Below are 12075 nucleotides of genomic sequence, written 5' to 3'. Positions count from 1 at the left end.
ACATAGATATACAAGAACTGAAAGCATTATCATGGCCTCCACGTGAGAGAGTGGGCATGTTGGGGGTGGGTAATAAATTGAGTCATGGCTAAGATTAGGTTCACAGAGTCCAATGACCATTTCCCTGGTGCCCAAATATATAATTGGGATGGACATCCCTGATGGTTGGCATGATCTCCACATTAGGTCCTTGGACTATTGGGATAAGAACCCAAGTGAAAGTCTTCAGAAGGTGGTCTTCCCCGCCTCTTGTCTCCATGAAGATAGCAAATAAAAAACAATATTTCATCCTCGGAGGGGAGGTGATGGTAATTAGGTCCCCCTTAAAGATCTAAGGGGTGTAATGATGGTGTTTCCCAACACATCTTTATTTAATTCACCCCTCTGGGCCCTGAAAAAACCTGGGTGAGCCCTGCGGAATGACGGTAGACTACCAAAAACTCAACTGAGGAGTAGCCTGACGTGCAGCTCATGCCAAATGTATTATCTTTGATAGAATTTGCTAGAACAGATCAACACAGCCACGGATGCATGATATGTGGCCACTTATTTGGCAAATATGTTCTTCTTCATCCTCTGCAAAAAAGAGGATCAGGAAGATTGTGCATTCACATGAAATGGTCCATAGTATAAATTTGCAGTTTGTTTCAGACCTAGCGAATCCTCCCACTCTCTGTCATAATACAGTCCAAGGAGATCTGGACTGTTTGAACACCCTGCACATTGACTTTCTTTATCAAGGGCATCATGCTAATGGGACTGGATGACAAGACGTCTCAAGCACTTTGAAATCTCGGAGAAGGCACATGTGTTCCAGAGGGTGTCACATAAACTCCATAAAGATTTAGGGGCTGGCCCTGTCAGTAAAATCTTTAGGGATCCAGTGGCCAGGGATATAAAATCCCATCAAAAGACTAGAACAAATGATCACACGTTATATCGCCCACCATAAAGAAGGAAGCATAATGTCAATCCACCTACTGGATGGCACAAAGACTGCCATGTTGGAGTGTCACCTACAGCGGGAGAGGGCTCTAGAGCTGGTCGAAGCTTTGATGCAAGCAGCCCTGCCAGGTGGGCCATACAACCTGATATTTTGGGATTAGGGCTGTCAGTGGTGGGAAAAAGTGCCATGAAGAGTTTAAAACCCATGTTGTAACATACTAAAGGTCAGTAACACTGACCCCTAAGTTTCTGGGGTGTGGTCATGCCATCTGTAATAAGAACTAGATACCTTTTGGAGAACAACCAGCATGCTCCTGAGCCCTGACCAGGAGGTATGAAATGATGGCATGACAATAGTTGCCTACGACAAGCTGGGTTCTGTCAGACCAACCAAGTCATGAGATCAGGCAGTGAGCCCTTGTGTGATGGAGTTAGTACACTTGGGGTTGAAAAAGAGCGGAGCCAGAAGGTACAAGTAAGCTTACAAGTGTGTGGACATGTCGATACATAACATTATAGGAACTCTTCACTCCTTTCCTCCTTTGACTTTCAGTTCTGTTCAGGAGAAGCTGAAAGTTTTCTCAGATCATTTGTGACTGTACTTCAAAGCAGACTAATACAAAAGTGAATGATGAGATAACAGTAACTAAAGGTAGAATAAGAGAGTATTCCTTATTTTCAAATGCTAGCAGCCCACTGAAAGATTTGGGTGACAATGGACTGGTGAGGGTGCACCCCTGAGAGTCAGCGAGATTTATTCCTCACTTAGGAGTTGTCCATGTCATTGTTCACATTGGAGGTCTTTATCACTCTTGACAGAGGGTGGTAAAAAAGGTGGAAAATTAGGGAGGGAGGGACGCCAATATTCTTCTGTGGTTGAGCCAGGAAATGCTGTTTAGGATTCTAGGACAAGAAATAGAGATGAATAACTTTTTTAAATAGGGAAAACTATAAATTATTCTGTAGTCATAAAATACTTAGAGGATTATGGGAAAGGAATACTTTATCTTTTGCAGAAGAGGGTCAATGGATAGTGTCAAGATTTGCTAAACAAGAAATGGAAGCATTTTGTAGTGCATCATAGTTGCACATTACAGTGGTAATTTCCAGTAGGACCAAGGATGGAAATCATTAAATAAAGGGTCAGCTCTGGCAGACGTGGAAGAGCCGTATGGAAGACTGTTCTTTCCCCATATTCCTTTCTGTATCTTTTAATCTTCTTTCAGGTGCATGTATAATTTTAACTAAATGTTTTGAAATAAAATATTCCAACAGTCAAGCGTATTTTGGGGGTAGAAGGTGGGGGAGAATGAAGAAGGTCAGAGGAGGCAGTTCAGTCATGAGTCAGGCCCCCCGGCCCTCCCTCCCGGGTCTGGGTATTAGGTGCCTGCCCCCAGAAAGGACAGCTTGTAATGGGCTCAAGAATTCTTGGAAGGTTTCCAGTGTCATAGAGCCCCTGGTTGTACTTATGCCCGAGAACCCACATTTCATAAAGCTACCTTTGGCGGCACCAAGGTACATCTGTGCAAAGCCCGGGCTTGGATCACCAACCTGTGAAGACAGGAACAACAGGAGAATTTACAGATTGACAAAAGCAGCACTTGAATGTGGGATGCTATTAGACAAGAATAGCTACCCTGGTGATATATCACTGCTCCTGATTTCATTCGAGAAGCTACCACTAGCATTAATATCGGTAGCAAGAGACATAGCGTGTTTCCAGCATTTAGGGGCTTGCAAGACACCCAGAGAACCCTGGATGTTTGGGGCATTGGGAGGGCTTTTAAATTTGTTTAGAGAAGAGTAATTTCCATCCATTTCCACCCAATTTTCTCTCTTTCTCCCCACTCCATTTAGAATTCCTTTCGAAGATGGATTTGGGGACAAAATTTCAATTCACTGGGAACTATGTAGCTGTGCCTATCAAACACTAAAATGAATGGGCCTTTCTACTAGAGGCCGGAGAAGTGTTCACCCAGAAATGCCAGGAGCTATCTGTTGTGCAACACTTTTTGGGAGTGGAAATTCTACTTTCTATATTCTTGGCCAGGTTGGCTCAAGAATTCAGGCAGTAGCGATTTTCCATCTAGAGCAGTAAGGAGGGCCTTTTCTGAGACAGACTTGGGAGCCAAACGGAGGGTGGGTGACATCGGCAGTGATCCCTGGGCTTTCCTTGGGGCTCTGCCCAAGTCCCTCTTGGTCAAATGTCAATTACTTTGCGAATGTAGAGTGAGGAACTTGGGAAATTCATCGTGAACGTTGATAAAGATATAGAAGAGACTAATATAAAAAGGACTTAGAACTCTGGTTGCAGCTTTAGAAACCTGGGTCTGAATCTCAACCCTATCTCTTACTGATGGTTGACTTGTTCTTGTTTGAACTTCACTCTTTCCGAAAGAGAAAAAAAGAGCAGCACGACCAGGTGGGAAAGCCATCAGATTTAGAATTTGACAGGCTTGGGTTTTAGTTCTGTACCTGCTGTTTTGGGTGAATTGACTCTCTCTCTAAATCTTGGTTTCCTCTATGAAAAATAGCATAACTGTTTAAATGAGATGAAGTGTGTGAAAAATATCTGGAACATTCTGGTGTCTATTCCACCAAAAGAGGTAAGAGCAGAGGAAGTATAAACAAACAAAAGTTCTGCCTCCCAAAATGAGGTAGGAGGAGGAAAAGAGGGTGGAAGTAAGAGAATGGCCAATCTGGGGGCACCAGGAGATGAGGCTCTGAGTTGCTCCTTGACACCCATCAACTTTGAGACATTGTATGCCTGGGGTACATTTGCTACTGTAGCCGCAGCCGCTTTAATATGAATAGCTGGAGCCATGGGGCCGCTGAGACTGCCCAAGGAGGGTTTGGGAAAGCTCTTTGCAGGGAAGCTTTTGGAATGTCCGCATGGAAGGAGCGGACAGGAGGAAAGGACCCAACAAGAGGTCTGAGGAGTGGGCTTTGGGGCCTTGCAGAATCCAAGGGAAGGAAGTACTTCTGGAATGAGGAAGAATTCAGTAGCACTGAAGGTGGGTGGCTAGGAAGTCAAAGATGAACGGGGTTTTTATCAACTGGATTTAGCCAAAAAGATTCTTTAGCATTCCAGTGTAGTTAACACACAGTGTTCTCTTAGTTTCAGGTGTACCATACAGTTATTCAATGCTTCCATACATTACCCAGCACTCATTGTGGTAAGTGTCCTCTTAAGCCCCTTCACCTATTTCCCCCATTCCCCCCACTCACCTCCCCTCGGGTGACCATGTTTGTTCTCTAGAGTTAAGAGTCTGTTTCCTGGTTTGTCTCCCTCACCCCCCTTTGTTTGTTTTGTTTCTTAAATTACACATATGAGTCAAATCATAGGGTATTTGCCTTTCTCTGACTGGCTTAATTCGCTTAACATTGTACCTTCTAGATCCACCCATGTTGTTGCAAATGGCAAACCAAAAGGAGGTCCTTAATGATCTTGCCGTCAGAGTCTTAGTGGAGTGGTGGCTCCAGGTGAGGTGACAGCAGTAGAGGATTGAGGTGGGGAGAAGCAGGCGACCTGGAGAAGGGGTGGGCAGCGCCCGGGAGGAATGGGGTTCTAGGAAACTTGGCTTCTTCCTTCTTCCTCCTCTCTTTTCGCCCTTTCTCTTCTCTTTCCCTTTATTCCCTTCCGTCTCCCTCCTTTCTTTCCCTTCTTTGAGCAGAGAGACCTAAGCATGCTTGAGTAACAATGAAAAGAGAAATTGAAGATACAGGCAAACAATTTCCCAAACTCTGACCTGCTGCCCAGATGGCTTTCTCCTGTAACCAGTAAACTGCCCGTCAAACAGCACCATCTGGATGTTCCCTGGAGGCTTGAAGTTCAACATGCCTAAAACAGATTTTTCCCCTTTTCTCCTCACTTTCTGCTCTTTTAAGCTCTTGACTGGTACCACCATCCGTTCCGCCGGCTGCCAATTCAGATGCCTGGGGTCACCCTAGATTCCCAGCGCCTTCCTACGATCTCCTCAACATCCCTCCCAGCCTTCAGTCTCCTCTGTCTCCAGTGTCACTCCTAAGTGCAGCCGCCACTTCCTCTCCCCTCTCTCTCTCAGACCACCTACATGGCCACCTTGCCTCCAGGCCCATATCCTTAAAGGAATTTTCCTCAATTTAGCAACCTCATCTTTTGAAGGAATTTCTTCATTCTGACGCCCAGCTGTAGGAAGAGACCTGCAGCCTTCCAAATGTGACATGTGGCTTCCTTGTCTTTGTGCCTTTGTACCTGCATCCTCCCCAGTCTGGAGTGCCCTTCACCCCATGAATCAGACCCAGCCGAAGGGGTTGTCTGACTCCCAGGCAGAACTAGCTGACCACCCCTCTTTTATGTCCCCAGCGTTCGGGCCTCTGATCTGAGGTCACATGCCTCTCACCCTTCCTGCTGTAGAGAGTAAGCTCTTTAAAGAAAAGAACAGTATTTTATTAACCTCTGTACCTCTAGCACTTGGCCCAACAACGGGACTCAATGAATGAATGAATGAATGAATGAACGAATGAAAATGAAGACAGGGCTAATTGCAATTTTGTGGAACTGGTTCCTTTTTAACACTCTTTGGGCTTGGTTCTCTAACTAGCCATCAAGCCACCAAGTCACATGGGCACGGTCCCACCACGCTTCTCTCACCCGCAGGAGACCATCACAGACCTCATCAAACCATTCGCAGCATTGTGTAGGTTTCCCCAAACATGCTGCCAGGATATATCAGTCCTTTAAGACGATCTGTGGTAGAAGGATTCCATGGTCAACATAAGTGCACAACACACTGCCCTCTTGGAAACACACAATGCACCTTGAGGGTTCTGAGAAGTTTTAGAGTAAAAAAGTAAAATTTGGTTGCAAAGCCTACCCAAACTTATTTGAATTCTTTCTTCCCTTCACGTTACACCTTGAAGTTTTAGTATCTTTTAAAGCTTGCCTAAGATAGTCTTACAGTTTACTAACGCAGTGGGGTTATTCTAGTAACATCAGACGTGATTCCTATTTAACTCCTATGCAGTGATTTTTTTTTTTTTTTTAGTGCCATCCTCTAAAACAAAATGGAGTCTGACAGTTTTTACAATATCTGCTTTTCAATAAGCAATGTATTTTGAGTTTATGACATGTTTTAGAAATTAATGATTTTTTTCCTCCATGGGAGAAAAATCTATGCCTATCTGAAAGATTCCACTTATTTTATGAAGTTTGTGTTTGTTTTGTACAAAACTTTTTGTTCTTCCTAATGGTTTGGGGATTCAAGGAAATAAGACCTATAAAGTTACTATTTTGTTATTTGAAATGTAAGTAGGTTAAAGTCAGGTCTTGCTTCCTTTGGGGCTTCACGCCAGCCTCTGTCAGGAAGGGCAAGAATTATTTTCTAACATGTCTGGATGGCGAACTTTAAACCTAAATATTTTAGGTTTTTAAATTTGAGATTTCAGAAACTTAGGTGTATCTACACATGCGCCCTGGACTAGAATCCACAGTTCCTGTTTAAAAGTTAAAAGCTACTTTATTGTGTAAAAAATCCACCTGTCTAGTTGATTTCTACAGGTGATCTTATACCGTGTTAAATGGTCTTTCTTTAATGTCACAACACTCTTGACTGTCCACTGTCTAAAGTTTAAAGGACTGCATTGTGAGCAGGGAGCACTCATGCGGTTCATTCACACAGCCTCTGGAAAAGTCTCCACCGCTCACAAGTTCATGAGCATTGCTTTTCCTGAAAGGATAATGCTAATCTCGAATCCTATCACAGAGCTGGTATTTAAAGCTCAATTTCACATTTTTTTCCCAAGCCAAATTTCCTAAATATTTGTATTAACAAATACCATGCAGAAGGGGCTCGCCATCTGAAAAATCATACTTAGAATTATGATTCCCATGCTGTTTGCGTCATTTAACATCTGAGGGAGGATTAGGCTAATCGCTTCAGACAAACATCTGCAGAAATTTGTTTGATGTTTTCCAACGGAGACTTCATAGTCGTAAGATAGCCAAGTGGGAAGATTTCTTTAAAAATCAGTTTGTCTATCATTCTATCTGGTGCATATAATGCGCTCCTCTCAACAAACGTCTGCCAACAAGACAAACTGAGGATCTTTTAGACTGGGTCTATATAATAACCTGCAAGGGCACTAAGGCATAAATCACCTGGTGCCCTGCCAAGTTCCCTTTGTAACTTGCTTTTTGGCGATACCAACTCATGGCGGGCAGATCAGAAGCACATCAGAAAACGTCAGTGGAATAATACTGAGGAACTGCGTTGGGCATCTGGGCCCCTTTGGATGTGAGCTCGTGGTTTTCTTGCTCTTGGATGAATGGGGAAGAATGGTTTCTAGAAACCACCGAGGACCTAATTTATTTTTCTCACTTGTATATAAGGGAAGGTATTATTAAACCAAAGCATTAAAAAAAACGTGTTTCAGAGAATATGAATATTCTGAACTATTAGCCAAATGGCTCATTAAGTTTCCCTTAAAGTGACACAGAGAGCCAGTGGATTATTTGCAGAATATCTTGTGAAATGTCCAGCATTACATTGGGAAACACATACGAGAGAAATACATAATGCAGTCTTGGTCGTTAGGGAGATAAAGAAGACACTCATAATTTGTAGGACACAGTTGGAAACAGCACCTCTTGCTAAGTGGTGTGTATTGAGGGTAGGTGCAATAACATGGCCATAAATACCCAGGAGTTATGAGAAGCAAATGCAGGGAAGAGACATGGGGGAGGTGGGATTGAGTGCAGTCTAAAGACGGGAAACATTCTGAAGAACGGATAACACTGAACCCTTCTTTTTGTCCAATGTTGTGCTAAGCAGTCAACTTCCAGTGTTTCATTTATTTCTCCCTATGATTCTGTGGGCTTAATACTATTATTTACCCTCGTTTCGCTAAAGAAGAAACAGATTCAGCGGGGGTCAGTGATGTGTCTAAGATACCCAGCAAATAAGTGACAGCAGAAGAATTCTAGGGCCATTTCCAGAAGTGAACCACCTTGCTATAGTAGCTGTCTGTGTTATAAAAGACATGGGGTATGTGAATATAGATATAAGTATGTGTGTGTGTGTGCGTGTGTGTGTGTGTGTGTGTGTGTGTGTGTGTGTATTTGATAAGCCAGCTTATCAAATACAAACTGTTCTGGTGGGTCTTCAGGTGAGTTACGAGATGTGCACACAAAACCCATACACCACGTGTACGTAAGCAAAGACAGCAAGATCACAAACACCAAGGACTGAAACAGTCAAAGAGTAGAAGAAACACAAATAGCTTTTTTTGTTTTTTGTTTTTGGGTTTCTTTTGGGGGGGGTTTGGTCACAGCCTTCTTATAAGACTTTGGCTTTGGCAAAACATAATTGATCACCTATTGGTCACACTTCTTTCTTTGTCCATCCCAAGATGAATGCTTATGTCAAAACAGAAGAAATCCATAGCTTGTGGCTTCAGTTTCACTTGTTCTCTGTGCTGAACCCAAGGTCACACTCAAGACAGCACACACATAAAACGACCCTCAATTTACAAATGGGCGGGGACCTGAAAGTACACTTGTGAATTGGGTCCTGGAACACAGGAGCATTTCCCCAAGGACACAATAGTAAGAAGGAGTTGTCCATTCTCACGCCAGCCTGTAAAACTCTAGTTAACCCCTTGAGGTTTGAAGCTGGTTCCTTGGAAGACAGAGGACGGCGCAGGGCCAGGGAGGCGGGGCTGGGCTTGGAGTGTGGCAAGTGTCCTGTCCTTGAAAGGAAGAACTCAATGGCACGGTCATTTTGGGCACAAAATTTTCAGGACCAGTTGTCATAGCAATATATCAATACTTTTTCTAAAATTAACTTTTTATTTTGAAATAGTTCAAGACTCACGAGAAGTTGCAAAAATAGTACAGAGAGTTTCTGTGCACCCTTCACCCAGTTTGTCCCGTGATCATACCGTACATAACCGTGGTGTGTTGTTGAAACCAGGAAACTGAGGTTGTCACGATGCTATTAATCCAGGTAGGGAGCTTACTCGCATTTGCCAAGTTATCCTTCTTCCCCACCTAAACAGATATAATGCTTTGGAATTATTAAGGTCATTTTATTTTTCCAGTGTTACAAATGCTAAAAATCTTTATTTTTGCAACAAAATCTCCCATTCTTCACTATAGAAAATTTAACTGATAATGTTATTTCAGTGAAGAATGAGGAGGCTTTATATTCATACAAATTAATTTTGACATTGAAAGGCAAAGATTTTCAAAGTTTCTAGAATGTGCCATATTTGTAGTCAAAAGAATAATTTATGAAATGACAGCTTCACAAGATAGTCTGAGTCAGCACTTGATAATAGAGAGTGGGCCTGCATCCTGCTCCCACGGGGCCACGAGCTGACTGAAGTCCTGTTAGCTGAGTTACTTGATCTTTTTGGCCCTTCATTACTTGACTGCAAAATAAGAAAATTAGACTACACGACTTCTAAAATGTCTCTCAGTGAAAAAAGAACCCCTACAATAGCTTTTGTCAGAAGTATTGTACAGAGATCGTTACAGAAAGCATAAGGTGGTTTTACTTAAAACAAACAAAACAAAACCAGACCCAGGTCTAAAGCAAAAGCAAAAAATGTCTTGTACTCACATGAAGGTCATGGGAAAAGTACGAAAGAAAAGGCAAAGGCAGCATCTCGGTGGAGGCGACGCCCCCCCTCCCCCGACGCAGGTGGCTGGGAACGCAGAAACGGTCTGCATTCCCCATTAGCTACTGACACTCGGGGGACATTTGAACAAGTGATGTTAATCTTCCCAAGCCTGTGTTTCTCCTCCGTAAAAGGACCATATTCCTGGGGGAGTGTGGTTCTGAGGGGGAGAAAGGATGTAGGGGGAAAGCGCACAGCGTGTCCTGGGCAGAGTTTGGGTCCATGAAGTTCACCAGAGAGCCTGAGTGTCAGGGGTGAAGGGCATAGGAAAGACCGGCTGGCAGGAAGTTTTCGTTTAGATGAAAAGACTGAAAGGAACAGTAGCCTGCCTTTTGGTACAGTGAACTCCCGTGGGGAGCCTCTGCTTTCCGAGGACACCTCTCGAGGAGAATGTTATGGGGCTCAGAGGGGGGTGTCAGCCTGGCCGCTCACTGAAGCCTGAGGCTGAGCTGAGGAAGGCGATGGGCTTCCCCCATGAGGCACGAGAGAGACCCATGGTCTCAGCGGCCCTGCCTGGCAGAGAGGGCAGAAATGAGTAACACGGAGAGCTCTAATCTGTTTTTAGGACAAGTAAACACATCCCACATACTTCTTATCTCACTGTACATTTGGGATTAGAATTTAGACTCTGGGTTCCAGAGTCTAAGGCATCTTAATATGAAAATGAAATAGAGATTTATTATCCTCTCCCCATCTTGCTGCTCATACTAGTTTCCTATCTATAACATCTTCTTTTCCGCCTGGCCTCTTCTCCTAATATTTATAGTCGTGTCTCAAACACAGCCGTCCAATTGCTACACTCAAGATAAATGGTACAATCACCTAGACCACAATTAATCCAATAAAAATATAGAAAAAAATAAAACAGAAATATTTGTGTATACTCCTGTCCAATAGCCATAGATCATTGTTATTTATAGAAAAATTTCATGCTGGGTATTCTTATACTCATGCTACTCCTTCAGGCCACATTTTAAAAAGGTTTCATTTTGAATTTTTCAGATAGCTTTCACCTTTTCATGTTAAGACAGAGCTTTAAAATCTCACAAAATTGGATATTCCATCTACCAGCATTTCACAACCTGCATTAGGACACCACTGTTAATACGTACATTCAAACTGCGCTAAAAAGGACCCAGATTACCTCAATTTATACATTTTTGTCTTTGTATTTAAAGGAAAGGAGAACTTGAACTCACTGCATCTTCTTGCCAGGAAACGATCTCATGATCTTAACTTCATTGTACTTTTAGAAAGAAATTATTTATTGGCCCAACCAGAACTAGAACTTACTTTTTGACTCCGATATAGACTGGGAAAGTAAGCATCTGTGATTTACAAAGTCAAACAAAAATTAATTCCAAAAGGAGAGTAATCTGCAAATTGAAAGCCTTTAGCTCGGCCTTGCAGACGCCACCGACCCGGAGCCGCCTTCGCCGCCCAGCCATGGTCAACCCCCCAGTGTTCTTCGATATCGCCGTGGACGGCGAGCCCTTGGGCCGCGTCTCCTTCGAGCTATTTGCAGACGAAGTTCCAAAGACAGCAGAGAACTTCCGTGCCCTGAGCACTGGGGAGAAAGGATTTGGTTATAAAAGTTCCTGCTTTCACAGGATTATTCCGGGATTTATGTGCCGGGCGGGCGGGGGGGGGGGAGGGGGACTTCACACGCCACAACGGCACTGGAGGCAAGTCCATCTATGGGGAGAAGTTTGATGATGAGAATTTCATCCTGAAGCACACGGGTGCTGGCATCCTGTCCATGGCCAACGCTGGACCCAACACGAACGGTTCCCAGTTCTTCATCTGCACTGCCAAGACTGAGTGGTTGGACGGCAAGCACGTGGTCTTCGGCAAGGTCAAAGAGGGCATGAACATCGTGGAGGCCATGGAGCGCTTTGGGTCCAGGAACGGCAAGACCAGCAAGAAGATCACCATTGCTGACTGTGGACAGATCTAGGAAATCCGACTCGTGTTTTATCTTAACTACCAGACCATTCCTTGTGTAGCTCGGGAGAGCACCCCTCCACTCCCACCTGCTCGAGATACCCCAGAATCTCTGTGCTCTTGCTGCAGTTCTGCGGGCTCCATGGTTCCTTCTCCCCAGGTCTAGCTGGATGGCAGAGTTCAGTTGATGATGATGAAATAAAACCTAAATCACAAAAAAAAAAAAAAAAAAAAAAGGAAAGAAAGCCTTTAGCTCATGAAATCAGCTAAACATTCAAAGGCCCTTGGTGTGACTTTGTGAACACGGCGCTCATCCCTCTAGACCATCTTTCATGCACATATGGACTCTGGAGAAGTCAGTCAATCCACAAATACTTGTTGAAGGCCTGCAGTGTTAGAACATCTATTTGTGTACCGAGGGTACAGTAAAGACTTCTTATATAAATATAAATATAAATATAAATATAAATATAAATATATGTTATTTTACCGAAAATTGGATTGCATAGAATGCACTATTAAGAG

At 43.5% G+C, this 12075-nt stretch overlaps 1 protein-coding gene across 1 annotated transcript; it reads left to right on the top strand.

The window, feature by feature from the left end:
- Positions 1-8788: 8788 nt before the first annotated feature.
- Positions 8789-11786, top strand: LOC113912184 (peptidyl-prolyl cis-trans isomerase A-like). The gene is given in 2 exon segments (XM_035728380.1): positions 8789-11259; positions 11261-11786. Coding segments are annotated over 2 exon segments (510 nt in total). The 5' UTR covers positions 8789-11052; the 3' UTR covers positions 11564-11786.
- The last annotated feature ends 289 nt before the right edge of the window (positions 11787-12075 follow it).

Source organism: Zalophus californianus, chromosome 7 (genome assembly GCF_009762305.2).
Source record: "Zalophus californianus isolate mZalCal1 chromosome 7, mZalCal1.pri.v2, whole genome shotgun sequence".
Classification (NCBI taxonomy): Eukaryota; Metazoa; Chordata; class Mammalia; order Carnivora; family Otariidae; genus Zalophus; species Zalophus californianus.
Note: the sequence above shows the minus strand (reverse complement) of the source record. Positions and strands in the feature narration are given on the sequence as shown.